This window comes from Aythya ferina (genome assembly GCF_964211825.1).
Source record: "Aythya ferina genome assembly, chromosome: 13".
Classification (NCBI taxonomy): domain Eukaryota; kingdom Metazoa; phylum Chordata; class Aves; order Anseriformes; family Anatidae; genus Aythya; species Aythya ferina.
In genome coordinates this window covers 20391200-20405971 of record NC_140311.1, presented here as the reverse complement: position 1 = coordinate 20405971, position 14772 = coordinate 20391200, and the positions used below count along the sequence as shown (strand labels likewise).

The window sequence follows — 14772 nt, the reverse complement described above, 5'->3', positions numbered from 1 at the left end:
ATGGAAGCAGTGATTCAGAACGTTGTTTTCCAGTACCAAAGGATGATTTTAAGTCAAGCAGAACAAAAGAGTACCTTTGTTTATGGTACATATGAATTGTAAGGCATCTTTTTCGGCATAATCATAAATTGCATTTTAGGGTTAACAGGCAAAGAGAGAAACAGGCATAAGAAAGTTCATATGTCACTCTTTGTTGCAAGTGTGTGGTTTCTTGAATAATTAAATCTTTTCAGACATACATATATTAATGTTACAATTTGTCACAAAAGTACCTCACCGTGATTTTAGGACTAATGTCTTGGATTGGGATTCAGGAAGGCAAAGTATCAGTTTTATCCTGGCACCTACTCTCTCAGTGATTTTCAGCAAGTCCATTTTTCAGTCTCAGCTTTTTACCTGTAAAATGGGAATAGTTATGATAGCACCTTTGCTCATCTCATCTATTCATCTCTCTCACATGCGCACAGCCTTCTGACTTTTTTTAAAAAAAAACTGGTTTATATCATAAACAGTAATATATGAGCCTTGGTAATGTCTCTGAGGAAGTATTTATTTTCTTTCTGGATGTACTGTACATCCATTATTCCTTGATCTTGTATGACCACACTGCTAATATATAAATGCTAAATATCAATGCTTGTAATTGCATAGAGTCAGTGTGCAAATGAGACTATTAAAGACATCTAAAAAAGAACATTTGGTTACTGAGGGAAAGTTAAAGAGGAAATAATTACAATAAGCCAAGCTTACGTTTCTGCAATGCAGAAAAAAAAAATATATGTCTAAAATGAACTTATGTATATGTTTAAAAGTTGGGCATTTCTCTGGTGAGTAGTTTACCAGTTTGTTACCTTGCTTTGAAAACTTTTTCTAGTTATTTTCAATCTTGCTAGTTTCTAATTTCAACCAGGACTTAATTTTAAGTTATATTAGCTCTTTTGCCATGCAACATTTTTGTATAGTCTTGTTTTTTTCTTATTAAAAGCCCTCATTTTTTTCTACTGTGTTAGAAGTATGTTGTGGGTGGTTGTTCTCGATCATCCAAAAGTAAAGGAAAGGATACGCTGCAGTTATTTGCATGCTTCTTATTTTAGAGCTCTTTACTATGAGGAAGTTAGAATTACAACAACTGGTTCAAAGAAGAAGCATTTAAATGAAAAGATTTGTGTTCAGTTTCAGTTATCCTCGAGATATAATCACATTGCTTATCATTTTATCAATACTATAAGCATTGTTAAAGTAAGAGGTGCCAGAGAAACTACCACCGTATTTTTTTTGGTTTCTTCTTTGTTGGCTTTGTTATGAAAGCCTTTTAGCTACTAAGAGTAATTCAGGATGGTTGGTTGATGGTTGGTTTTGTTTGTTTGTTTGTTCTGTTATTTACAAAAGCCCTTCAGGGACTAAGAGTACTTTTGGTTTTCCTTTATCAGATAAATTCTTAGAAATCAATTTATGAAGGAGCTGGATTATTCTAAAGCTAAGCAAGATTGAAGTCCTACTGGCTGTCACTGGAAAGCACTCTGACAGACCAGCAGTCTCCATGAGCAGAAGGCACAGAGCCACATTGGCCGGTTTGGCCGGGACCTCAGGTGTGTATGTGCTTTGCTGTTAGTGCTGCTGTCCAGCATTCCAGCTTCTGTCAGTGTCATCCTCTATTACCTCCACTTCTGCACCTGATGGTCCATAACATAAAAGCACTGCTTCATTTGCGGGTCCAACAAGGGAGTGAATTAGAGAGCTAGCCATCAGCTCAACTCTAGTCCAGAATGCAGTATTGCCAGGAGTGGAAGATTGTATGTACATCTCTTGCCTGTTATTATTTCTGAAGCAGCTTCAGATTGCCTAAGAGTGTCACAATAAGCAAATGAAAGATAAATGAACTCAATTAAATTTAAAGGGGAGAAGGAGGAGCTGGATTTTCAGAACTGCTTCTATGATTTAGAGCCATAACTCCTGTCATAACTCTCAACTCACTGGGAATTGACTGCCTAAATCTTTCAAGCTCTTTTGAAACTACCACCCAATATTTTTTCCCTGGGCAGATATCACTAGCTGTTTCCTTTCCCCAATGAGATAAGTGTATCATAAATAACGTTCAGCAAAATAAGTCCATAATATACACTTTTTATGTGCTTTTATACACTTTCACAAGGGTAAAATAATATCTGTATAAAAAGTTAAAATTGTTTAGTTCTGCTGTGGATTAATACATATTTAAACTGTAAACTGGGATAGTGCTTTCCAAGTCTGTCTTCCATTTCAGTTTGGTTTAAAAGATCAAAGAAGTTCCATTACCTAATAAGCCCAGTATATCATGGAGACTGAAATCTGAGATTCAAAATGAAGTGTATCTAATGGCTAAAAAAAAATTATATTTTTTTATTATGTTAAAGGTATTATGTTAGAGGTAGGTAAATACTATAAAACGTGAATTCACCTCACTGAAATAAAACTTGCATCCCACTTCTATGGCCTACAAAGTTTATTTTTCAGTCCACGTGAACAAGAGGCTTCTTCAGTTCCAAGCCAAGCTGAAGTTCATTGAATGCTTTGAGAAGTGTCAGCACTTGTGAGTCTGCCACCTGTTCCAGCAGTTAATTACCCCTGTAATTAGGGGGGTTTCCTACTCCCATGGTTTCCCTCCACTTCTCATAAGTGGTTTTAGCATTTCATAGATGCCAGGCTCTAATACTGTTCTTGCTACTGCTGTCAAGAAGGATTACATAGTTTGATAATTCCTCCTCCTCTTATTCATCCAAGGATATTAGATTACACTGCTCAGAACAGCAGTAAGAACTCATTTGAAGTAACTGTGTATAATGACTCAAGAGTTTCTCTGCATGGGGTGAACAGAGATGAAGTTCTTAATCCCTTTGGCATCATTTACATCCATGTTCTAGATATGTGGTTGCACGTTTGGTAAAAATTAAAAATACTGTGTTGATTTGCATTCGTTTTATCAGGTGAGTCACACCACACTGACAGAGCAGCCTGTCCTTATTGACAACTTTGGTGGTAATAAAAATACTGGAACTTATTGGAACACAAACCAGTCCCTGAGTGTTACCAACAGGTGCAAAAAAGTTGATATCCCCTCAGTAACAACTGTATTTTGTGATCTGTCTGTAGGCCATCAATCCATCTAATTTGTCCTGTTTTATGTCACTGTAATAAGCATATTTAAAGCAAAACTTGATGTGGTACTAAGTCAGGTGCCTTGAAGAATTCACGTATCCTACCTCCAGGGAGTTGCCATTATCAGCCAGGCAGACACTCCTGCCAAAACAACAAGATCTGCCTTCAAGGAATGCTGACTGGCATTCATTTCATTTTTGGGTTTGGATGTTTGCTGACACGGTCCTGAATGCATTGATATCAGATGAACCAATCTGTTATTGTCTAGATCATACTTCTAATATATCAGGATTATGTTGGCAATTTCCAGCTCTTTAATATTTTCTCAGATTGCCAGAGAGTGTTAAAATAAATGTTAATGGTTGAGAAAGAGCTCAGCTACTACAACCTAGAAGACTCCTGGGCTGAATTTCTCTGTGTATGGTGGTCTGAAAACATATCAAAACACAGAATAAGCTTTTCTGGTTTTTAAGTGTATTGTGTGAGGTATTGCCCTCTTAATTGATACTAGAGTTTGTATTTTGAGCATTTCCTTTAGAAATCCTGTAATCCTGCACACTGTTTGCTTTTCTCATCGGAGTAATTCCATTTATGTGTAAAGGGGGTCATAAATACGAGAAGCAGTTGATCAAGAAGACTTCAGGATGCATTTCCAGAACAAATAGTACCTAGCTAGAGAATCAGGATCTCATTTATCTGTGAGTTATCTCTGTTTTGTAGATGCATATGTACAGGGCTTTGATCTGATATCATACAGATACAGGTGTATCACTTTAGTATCTGATCTTCCTTAGATGTGAATATATTTGAGCAAGGCCGAGCTTTAATTGGTACCACAGCAAAGACCTTACCATTCTTATCTTTTCCACAGGAAAAAAAAAATAATATATATATATATATGTATATGTATGTGTATATATACACATAATATATATATGTGTATATATATACACATAATGTATAATATATAATATTATATAAAAATGTATATATACTTCTGATTCTAAAGCAACAAAGAAGAAAGAGAGACAGAAGCACTGGCCAAACTTAACTCGCAGATTTCTATGGATAATCAGAAGTTTTAGAAAGAGAAATGGAAAATGTATCAAAATTCCATCCACTGTTGGAAGATATTTGTGGAGTAAATAGCCCAATGTTTCCAGCCATAAGGCAAAACAGGTGTTTTGAGGAAGCAGAAATGTTCTCAGAGTAGATTCAGATTTCTTGTGTGTCATCCTTATTGTTCCTCAGCCTTAGCACAAGGTGATATTCTAAGGGAGGAAGCAGTGGGATCAGAACTAAGAGCTTTCCAGCTTGAACATAACAGTTGCCAAATGATTGTAAGATTTACCTATGTATGATAACAAACCAAACAGGCACACTCAATCATGAGAAAAGAATATTAGAAAAGTTGATGCATTGTTGTTATTACAAAATACAGAGCAAAAATGCATCTGAAAGTAATTTTTTCTTGTTTCATTATACTTTACAATATGCACACTCAATACTGGACATTAACAATGCAAATCATATATACTGGCTGATATAATGGCTTCCCACTCAATCCTAAGCAGAGCCATTATGAGCAATTTTAGTATATTTTATTGAGTCAGTGAAAATTTTATTCTCTGAAAGACTGTAAGAGAATGAATTGCTTTATGAAAAATACAGCATAGCTCCGCATGCGGTTGGAGGACTAGTGATGTTCCCTGACTTTAATAAGCCACCTGAGTTCAGGAGCCACGTGCTTCTTCTCTGTATGCAGTACCAAGGAATGACATCTCTGGTAATACTGTCACACCTGTTCCAATGTTCAGGGCCTCCAGAAGGCTTAAGACAGATAGGTTCTTCTGCAGTTGAGTTCTGCAAATTTCAAGCAAGATAACTTGTTAGCTGCTGCTTGGTAAATGGCTATTTCCCGTCAGGTATCTCCTTGTCTGGTGCCTCCAACGGAGGAAGGAAGAAAGCAAGTACTAAGGAGAGCCTAAGAGTCCTTCCTTTCCATGAAAAGACCAAAGGTGTGGTGTTTTTTCTTTGTTATTGCTTTTTTAGGTTGAGGTGTCTGTGGTGTGAGTGTGCTGCTCTGAGCAAGGCTTCTCTGAACACAGGATCTCCTGGTGAGGCAAACGTGGAGGTACCGCATGGTGCTGGGTATTCTCTACTCCATTCACAAGGTTGTTGGGGTAAGACTAGGGTGAGCCTAGGGATGTATGAAGCAGTAGCCAGATCATATGAGCTGATGTGTCTCAGGCTGTTATAAATGACAGCCTTGATCACAGCAGCCTGTATACAATGTTTTTCAGGCTTTTTTATTATTGAGGCCCTAAACACCTTTCAGAGAAGCAGACATTTCTGTAAAGATAAGCCTACTAGTATTGGCCTTATTTTTTTCTTAGTTACCTTCCTTGGATATCTTACAGACCACTACCCTTGGGGCTCACAAACCATAGGTTGAAAACCACTGCTGTAAATACACACACAAATCAAGCAGTGGCCCTGCTATTGTTTGGAGGCTGTTGTTCATTTCACATTTGTTTTGTCTCTCTGGACTGCAAGCTTTTCAGAGTAGGCACTTCCTTTTTCTGCTCAATGTAATATATAATGCTCAACACAGCAAGGACTCCATTTCAAGTGACAATACCAGAACCCCAACAATGAATAACAATAGTGAATGAACACAGTGATTGTCATCTAGTGTCAGGAAGGATTCCTCCACAGAAACCCAGTAGCTGAAAGCTGATTACAATGAGACAGAAGGAAGTAAGAGAAACTTTCTATCCCATTACTGACTCAGTCATTTGCTTCTCTTTGCTACTGTTTTATTGGCACAGCAGGACAAAGATGTCAGCCTATTTCAGGGTGTAACATGCATTTTCTTCCTATAGTATTGTACCTGCAATAGTGCAGTATAGAAGGTTGCTACCACGCTTGCTCTCTTACATGTGACTGTCTAAATACTGACACAAATACTGTACCCATGCTGTTCATTCCAGAAATCTGACATTTCTCAAGATGAGGCCAAATGTGTTTACAGATAGATTGCTGAGTTTATTCAAGCTGAAAGGTACTTCTCATCTTTTGAAATGTCAGGCTGCTGCTCCAAGAAAAATGAGTACAAGAGATAGGACCACTGTTGCACAGCTCCATTTTTAAATGAGCAATATATGATTGAAGATCCCAGCATTCATACAGCTAAGTGCTTTGCTGTGATATTCACTGCACTGGCAGAGTTTAGTTACTTGTGCCTGCTAATCACTCACTTTCAACTGGACTTCCACAGCAGTCCCAAAATTCTAGTATCCCTTACAACTTTTATATCTATTTCAACATCTGTAGTGCCACCTGAGGGGCTGTACCTTTTAAATGATCCTCTTAATAAGCTAGAGGGCACAGGTTTGACATAGAACTGCTCTGTAGAAAGGTAAGGAGAGGCACGAGGAGAGCATAATGTTGTTGAGTTTCACTGTGAAACTGCTGTTAGCAGACTACCTGTGCATGGCAAAAGCAGGTTGGGACCTGCAGTACTGAGGACATCTGAAAAATGTTGATCTAACATCTCCAGCTCCAACTACCAGTGCCAACAGCTTTCATTTCTCCTCTATATCTTTATATCTCCTCAATAACTTAGGGTTCTCTGTAAAATCCACGTGTAAAATCTAAGCAATTATACCATACTGTTCACATACCTTCCATATATATGCTGGATGGAGATGTTTTTAAACAGGAATAATCTGTTCAGAGTCTGGAATGTGCTATTTTATTTTCAACCTAGATGAACTCAATAACTAGCCTTGACTATTTGCCTCAAAATTGTTAGGATATGGAGAATGCACCGCTCCAGAAAATCAAACAGAAGAGCACAACATTCAAAAGCTTAATAAATCACACATCTGTGTCATCACTTAACTGTTATAAAACCCCATTTGGTTAGGCTAGTAGTGCTAGAATCACATTAGAGCCTGCTGCAAGGTAGTAACGTCAATTTGCTATTGCTGTTGAAGCCTCAATTGAACCTCTGTCCCAGAGTACAAATGATCTAGTCTACACTGAGCATTGGAATCACTTTGATCCAGATCTCTACTAGAGCAAGAATAATTTTGTTCAGTTTAATATTGTTCAGTACAAAATTAAAGGTTAGATTATCTGCAACAGCTGCAAAGTTTAAACGCGGCAGAACCACTGTGAAGGATTGGGTCACCTAAACGGTAATAAAAAGTGAAGCAGCTTGGAAAATCTGCCGGTAACTTTTTGCTGTTTGTCTTTTAGGTTTCCCTTTCTTTTAATGAAGGTGTCTATTGTTGGCACATCACCCATTACAAATCTCAGTGCTCAACATAAGCTGTTTTATTTTCACTTGTCTCTTCAGACAATTTCATCACAGTCTCTCTTTTTTTTCCCCTCCTATGGCACCCTGCTCAGAGAACAAATATCGACATTAGATCTTTTCTGTTTGTATGGATAAAGGGAGGTATAATGATATTTAAACGACTTTTAAATAAAGCTAATAGTGCTGCTTTAGACAAGGCATAGATATGTGGAATTTGTTGTAAAGAATCTTTCCTATGGGAAATTATGTCAGATTAGATTTCTATGAACAGACATTTATCTAGCTGTAAAAAAAAATCAGTCCTAACCCATACAGAGCTCTGTAGGAAAGGAATTCTATGCAAAATTTCTGGATACCCTCCATAGGCACGGGAGAAGAAAACCAACTTGCAGTCACTCTGCTGTGGTGATACCTCTCTACCTGAATTCTTCCAACATCTTCTACAAGTCTGACTTCAAATGTCTTCCTTCTGGAGACACCCATGAAACTTGCTGGGAAGACTAGCTTTATGCAACATGCTGGGTTAAACAGATGCTAAAGAGACAAAATGTTCCCTTCTCTCTCAACTTTGGAAAGCCATACAAAGAGGGAGGCTGGAGGCTGTATGGTCAGGAGATGCTGTCTCTTAGGCCAATAATTTTCTGTTGAAAGGAGCAAACAGTGTTCTCTAACAAACAGCTATGACAGCAATGTGGCACTCAGTACTCCTCATAAGTGTGATGTAAGGCCTATCACAAACCTAGGCAGCAAAAGCTAGGCCTCCCAGCCTCCTTTCAGTTCATACACCCAGGCATTAACTGGTTCAAATGCTTATTAATTTGTCCTTGTGGTCTCATGTTGACTTATTGTAAAAGTGACTAGTATTTAAAAAAAAAAAAAAAAAAAAAGGATTTGTATTAAGAACAAGGAGGAAAGGAGGAGGAAAGACAAGGAGGGATTAAACTGCAGAGTTCTCAATGCATTATCAATGCCTAGTAGTATTTTCCTAGTTCATTTTTTATTAGTAGAAATGATGGTATTTTCATATAAAAGGGAATACATTTACAAAATACATGAAATCTGGCATCAGGTATAATTTTGATACACACTCCCCTACACAGAGCCTCTCAGAGGATCTGTCTAACATTTATGAAGCTGTGTTTGGTAGACTGAGTTTATATTTGCTGCTGCAGCAAAAAGCATTCACGCCTAATGATGACAAGTGTTATCCTCTTTATGCCATAAACAATTGATTTTCAAACAAAGACAAGAGATTTATATATTATGTATTCCATCTGTAAAACTAATTAACTCCTTTGATTTAGCTGAGAAAGGTGATGTTTTCTGAAGCTCAGCTTTACTGAAAATTGACCTTTCGATCTACAAACATACCATTTAATTTACAAGAGAAACAAAACCTTCGGAATTATATTTACTCAGTTACTTTAATAAAGGTCAACCCTTTTCAGAAACAATTGTAAATGTGGCATTTAGCTTTTCATATTTTGGAAAGTGTTATTTGAATCTCCACATCCAAATAGAACATTGCTTTTGAATTAAAAACAACTACATAAATAAGAACAAAGACATTTTATTAAATTGTCTCTGTCTAAGGTACTGTAATTAACCCTTAGCTTTTATACTTCCCTAGGACTATTTTATTTCTCCTGTGACAAAGGTCAACTAATTTTCAATACATATAATACAAGTACTAAGAATGAATATAATGTGCTTTCAAAGGTCCCCCAAGTTCAGCAGAAAATAGAAGAGGCCTTTTCTTTGACCTTTAGGAAGGAGACTTGCAAATTCATCGAGGAAAAGCTTTTTTGTCTGAGATATGGAGGCCCCAGTCCAGCAAAGCACTTTACTGTATGATTGAGTTTAAGTGTGAGAAGCCCCACCACAACCAGTGGGTCTACTCCTGTGCTTGAAGGCCAGCAGCAGCAGTTACTTAATGAATGAATTGTAGCTGAGCCCTGGGATGTCCAGCTGGAGCACAGCCCTACTGTGTACTGAACTTAAAAAGTACAGATCAATGGAGTGTGCTAAAAAGCGACAATTTCAATGATTTGTTTTGTATTCAAACTTTCTGAGATCAAAGAATCTAATTGTGTTGGTTTCGAGGTATGGAAAGTGGCATCAGGACAATTTCCTTGTTCCTTCAGTCTCTTGCTCACTTGTATACCTGCAAAGAATGAGTCTTTTGATCTGCCAATTCTCTAATAGAAACTGCAACAAATGAAAGCCATTTGGATGGGAATCATTTAAAATTTGTACAATCTACAGAGCGAATGACCAAATAAAAGTGGTAAGAAAAGCAGAGATTGAAACCTATTCTTTTTTGCTCCTGGTTCCTCTCTGAAAGTGTACTCTGTTTAAGAGCTGACAGCGCTAAAGATTGTGGTTAGGTGGAAGGTTTTCTGTCATCTCATGTGAAGCCATAATAGGAAAAAGGATTGGAAGTCTGCAGTAGACCAGAAACAGTTATTCTGAAGCTTGGATTGCTGAAGAAAACCTAGACTCTTACAAGGTATTTGTGATGTTTTTCAGTGTGTGGAGCAACTTAAGCAACCACAGATCCCTTCCAACAGCTTCAATGAAGAAAGGATTTACATAAATCCAATAAAAAAGCTTACATTTGTCATCATATGATAACATTTCAAACTAGCATGTGGAAAAAATCTGCGTAATAGAATTAGCCTGAGAATTGTACTGCCCAGGACATTTCAGTCCTGATTAATGCTAATCTTGCACTAATTTACAGCATGAGGAAACTTTCTCTACAGAATAAGTATACTGGAGCCAGGTCAAAAATGTAACTGTTGATTTCAATGCTGCTACACCTGGATATATTGAGGTTGTCCTCTCATGTGTCCTTTTCTACAGTTCTTGACCAACATTTCGTCCTGCTGCCTTTAAAAGCCTAAAATAATTGTGAACAAATCCCAAAGTGATTGATTTGCTTCAAAGTTGAATGCTAATCCTGTGTTTTGTGGACTGAGCACTGTAGGCTAAACTTTAAGTTTGAGAGCTGCTAGAGCAAGAAATTGTTTTGCAGAGGCAGCATAAAAAATCCTCTAAAACAAACGCAGTGTATGACCTGTAACAAGGCTAAACCATAAATATCTTGCTAGGTGCAGAAATGTTCTGGATTGCTGAAGTTCACTGTGGTTTCAGTAACAGGTTCAAAAGCATCTTTCCTATAAAAAGCTTGACCATAGGTGAACCAGATTCCAGCATCATTCATTCAAAACTATCATAGTTTTCAACTTTGCTGTCAGCATCTGAGCTAAGCTTCTAGAGGTTTGAATTTCATGAAATATCTCAGTGAAGAACCAGCCTCAACCATGCAGTGCATTACCTTGTGTGACAGACTTTGGGAAAACCCTTCACCTCACTACAACAAAGGCCCTGAGGAATGAACCTAGTGCATTCCTAGTGCATTTTTTATTAGTAGAAATGATGGTATTTTGCTTGCTCAGAAAAACAGAAGGGAAACCAATTAAAACATCTCAGCAGATAAAATTAGCAAAAATTAACTAAAAATGTTATGTCCTAGCTTAATAAAATGAAACCTGTCTAGCCTCAACTAGGGTAAGTTTGTAGCAGCAATTTCCATGGAGACCTATTCCCTCTTCGGTCCCATTTGGTCCAATTGGTGGACCAATTCCACCTACTGTCAGAGCAGGTAGATAATCCAGAGACAGGACAGGTGAAAAAAGTTCTTGGTTCCTGGTGCATGTCTTATCCTACTGAAAGAGGAAGGAAAGCGTGTTCGTCTTTCTTTTTGCTCTGTAAGAGTAAAAGCAGCTTGTTGGAGTTCTTACAGCAAAATGAAAACCAGTCAGAAGTCTTACCAGACCAGGAAAGAAGAAAGTAGTACCTAAAACAAAGTATTAAACAATCACTGAATGACCAAAGGTCCTTGCTTTAGCTGCTCTATACCTTCTTTATTTGGTTGAAGTTTCCAGAGAATTCTCCCTCACAGTTTTTGATGCAAGCTACATACAAAGAAGAGGCATTTTCTGCATCTTATCCAGTCCTAAATCTGTGCAGTTTTTCAAATAGAGGATTTTGAAGCCTCAGTTTAATTCAAATTTTGCAACTCTCACCACAGTAACACAGTGCCAATAGTACTCTCTCGGTAATGTTAGAAATGGTCATCAGTCAAACCACGAATGGTGTATGATAAGGAGAAATTGCAGATCACCTTGTACAGCTATCAACCTTAGTAGCTACAGGTTCTTGGCCACATGTTTCCTTCTAAACCTGTATGAATTAATGGTTACAATAACAAAACTCACTAGTGGAAGTCCAGGACAGATTTTTCCCTGCAGTAGAGACCAGTAACATTTTGACTGTATGAAGTATTTATCTCAGGACAGAAAAAACTTAAATTCTGCTTTGTAGTGAAATGGTTCTAAATATGGGTTGACAATACCAGTTCAGTTCTTCTTTCCCACAGTCACTGTAATGCATGCTGACCTCCATAAGCTGACTGTATTCTTTCAAATCATTCTGAGTCCTCTGCAGTGTTGTCACAAAAAAATGCAATCTTACTCAGCACAGTAATAAATCTCAAAGCCATCTGGGGAACTCTTTGTAATGTGTTTTAAGTGACACTTCTGTCTTGTTGTGTGTCATTTGGACCGTAATGAAATGGTAGTGGTTGGCATGAAGTTGATCAGACTGTATACATTGGATCAGGCAACATGTTCAGCTTCATTATAACATGCATTTTTGTAATATTATATTGTGGAACCTGTGATGATAATAAAAATAAGGCAGACAAATCAGCCTGTTCCAGCCAGGTTCAACAAGGCTTTTAGTACGCCCTTTTCCATTTTCCAAAACAAATTATCTTCTAGGCTCAAAAGGAGAAATGATGTTCAAAAGACTTGTTGCTTTAGAAACGAAGTACAGCATATCAAAGGTAAATGGAAAAAATATGTGAACATGGAACATAGTGGGAAAAACATAAATACTAACATGTATGTCAATACATTCAGAAACACTGAAAAATGTATTGTTTATCTTTCTGATTTTAATTCTGAAAACAAATATTTGCAGCTTTCAGAAACCTCAACACTAAAGATTAAGATTGGACAGAACTTACAATGTTAAGATAACATATTTAGTAATAAGCACTGCCTAAGTAAAAGCAATCTGAGAGCGAATACCAAAAAGGTTCTTTTACTAATGAAGGATCTCCCTAACAGAAAATTCCACGAGACAAATAATTCCACTGTCAAGCACCAGCTGTGCTGGAGTTTCATGTTTATCTCATAGAGACCTTGGTTACTAAAAATGTGCCCTTCACTTTTTCACACCAGGCATAAATATTTCAGTAAAGGGAATTCTGAATATCCTTCCTTTCTTTTCTTGAAAGAAGAGTAAGAAAAAATCTGTGTTTGTGGGCAAATGCTCAAATATTGCAACATTATTTGGTTTTTGTAATGATATTTTTGAATGGGATTTGTGTTTGAAGACTTACTCATAAGGGACTTGCAGATATTGCACTCCTAAATGTAACACTTCTGGCTACAGTTCCAACATAATAGCAGCATGCCTAGGGGCTGCTTGGGAAGTGTTTGGCACACAGCATTATCTAGCTCTGTTCACTCTCCCTCATGTTCTCCTCCTTCCTCCCAGGTTGACACAAATTCCTCTCACAGTTTAGAAACCGAAGAGAAAAAATAACAAGTTCCCATGTATTCCTTAAATATTCAGAAGTCCCACTGATCATAGTGGGAATTTTGCACAAGAAAGGATGACAAGGTTGGGTTGTAACCAAAATCCATATTCGAAAACTGGCAAAAGCTTTTTCTCCTAAACTTTAGAAACCATTAAAATGCAACAATCCCCCATTCATATTCATTTGCTATCCTAATCTAGACAGCTGGACAGTATAAAGACGTAAAATAGACCAAAAGGTTCTTAGTAAAACCCCAAGCTGGGTTATATTGCTTAAGAGATTCTTTGTTCTTTTTTTTCTTTATTTTATTTTTCATATCAGTTCAGAAGAATTAAGCAACAGAGGGAGCATTCTAACAAAGAACAGCATGATAAACAAGAAAAAATGAAGCTAATCTTTGCTATTTTGTTGATGCTATTTTGTTGATACTCAAGCACTGATATTTCAGTGCTTGAGTATCTTGTACCCCACTTGTGGCTTCCACGCTGCTTCGAACTCCTTGCTAATATTTGATTAAAGCATCACATGGTGTTCTGAAGATTATATGTCAGCTGTCCCCAGGCAATTTGAAACAAAAAATAGAGGTGTGAGTGCGCCCACACACATATGAACTGTATTGACTTATCCAGAACCAGTCTTCCAAGATGGGTGACAGATAGCCGATGAGTCCAGGTCTTTGGCTGTGCTCTGAAAAACACTGCTCCTGGCTGTGGATTTTGCTGACTTGTTTGGAGTAGTGTATTAACTCTCGCATAAAATGCCTGTGCACATTTCTCTATTTTAAATGCGGTTCATTCTTTCATGGTTTTGTGAGCCTCTGTTTGATGACAAAGTAGCTCTTAGCTTGTCAAAGGCTGAATGCCACTTCTGTACAGCGCTGGAGCTTTTTGTGCCTAGCTATCAGTGCATGCCAGTGTTCAACAGCAAAGTGATGAATTCATAAAATGTACTAGCTGCTCAGCATTAAAAATTCTGCACCACAAGGATGCGATAATCGCACTGACTTTTGAGAAAATGTTTTGGGGTTTGGTGTTACAAAAGGTCTCTGTGTCTGGGAGTTGATGCTCTAACCCCTAGTAGTACAAGGAGACTTCTGCAATGCCTCCACTCTCTCTAAATAGTGTATTTGCTGATGTGCTCAGCTTCAGCCTGGAAGTACTAGGGAAGGCTTCCTTACCCCTTTTATACATGCTGGTGACAGAATAAATTTTCTTTCCCTGAGACTGTTTTTGGTAAATAAGATATAGCAAGGATTTGACCAAATAAGCATTCTCACTGGAAGTATTTTCAAAGCTGTTTGAAGGAGGTGATGTGTTTGCAAATCAACTAAAGCAGGATCAGAAGAAATGGGATGTGACTGGGGTGACCAGTGACGTTTTCAAAACCAAGAGCCAATACTTAATTCATTCAATATATAAGGAAGATGGATGGTGCCTTTAATTCCTCTTGAGGGTTTTTCACATGAATATGTATGCGAGGGCCCTGCTGTTCAGTTTATAGATTTAAGTTTAGAAAAATGAAGTTTGTTATTAATGCTGAAACTAGAAGGGGAAAGTGCAGCCATTGGCTATTTGTGGTTAGAAAGGATCTATGCTATTACCTGTGGTCATTAACTTGCTTACAACTCTGAATGTAG

General features: G+C 37.5%; 1 protein-coding gene across 1 annotated transcript in view; it reads right to left on the bottom strand.

The window, feature by feature from the left end:
• The window catches only part of LOC311443880 (uncharacterized protein), a gene marked incomplete at its 3' end in the record, with an annotated part of 82863 nt that overhangs the window by 56253 nt on the left and 11838 nt on the right, over window positions 1-14772 (bottom strand). Inside the window, exons 2-3 of the mRNA XM_084534454.1 lie at window positions 4937-4998; window positions 278-396 (exon numbers count right to left, since the gene is read on the bottom strand). Coding sequence (XP_084390580.1) covers window positions 278-375 — 98 coding nt within the window. The 5' untranslated portion in view covers window positions 376-396; window positions 4937-4998. The remainder of the gene's footprint in view (window positions 1-277; window positions 397-4936; window positions 4999-14772) is intronic.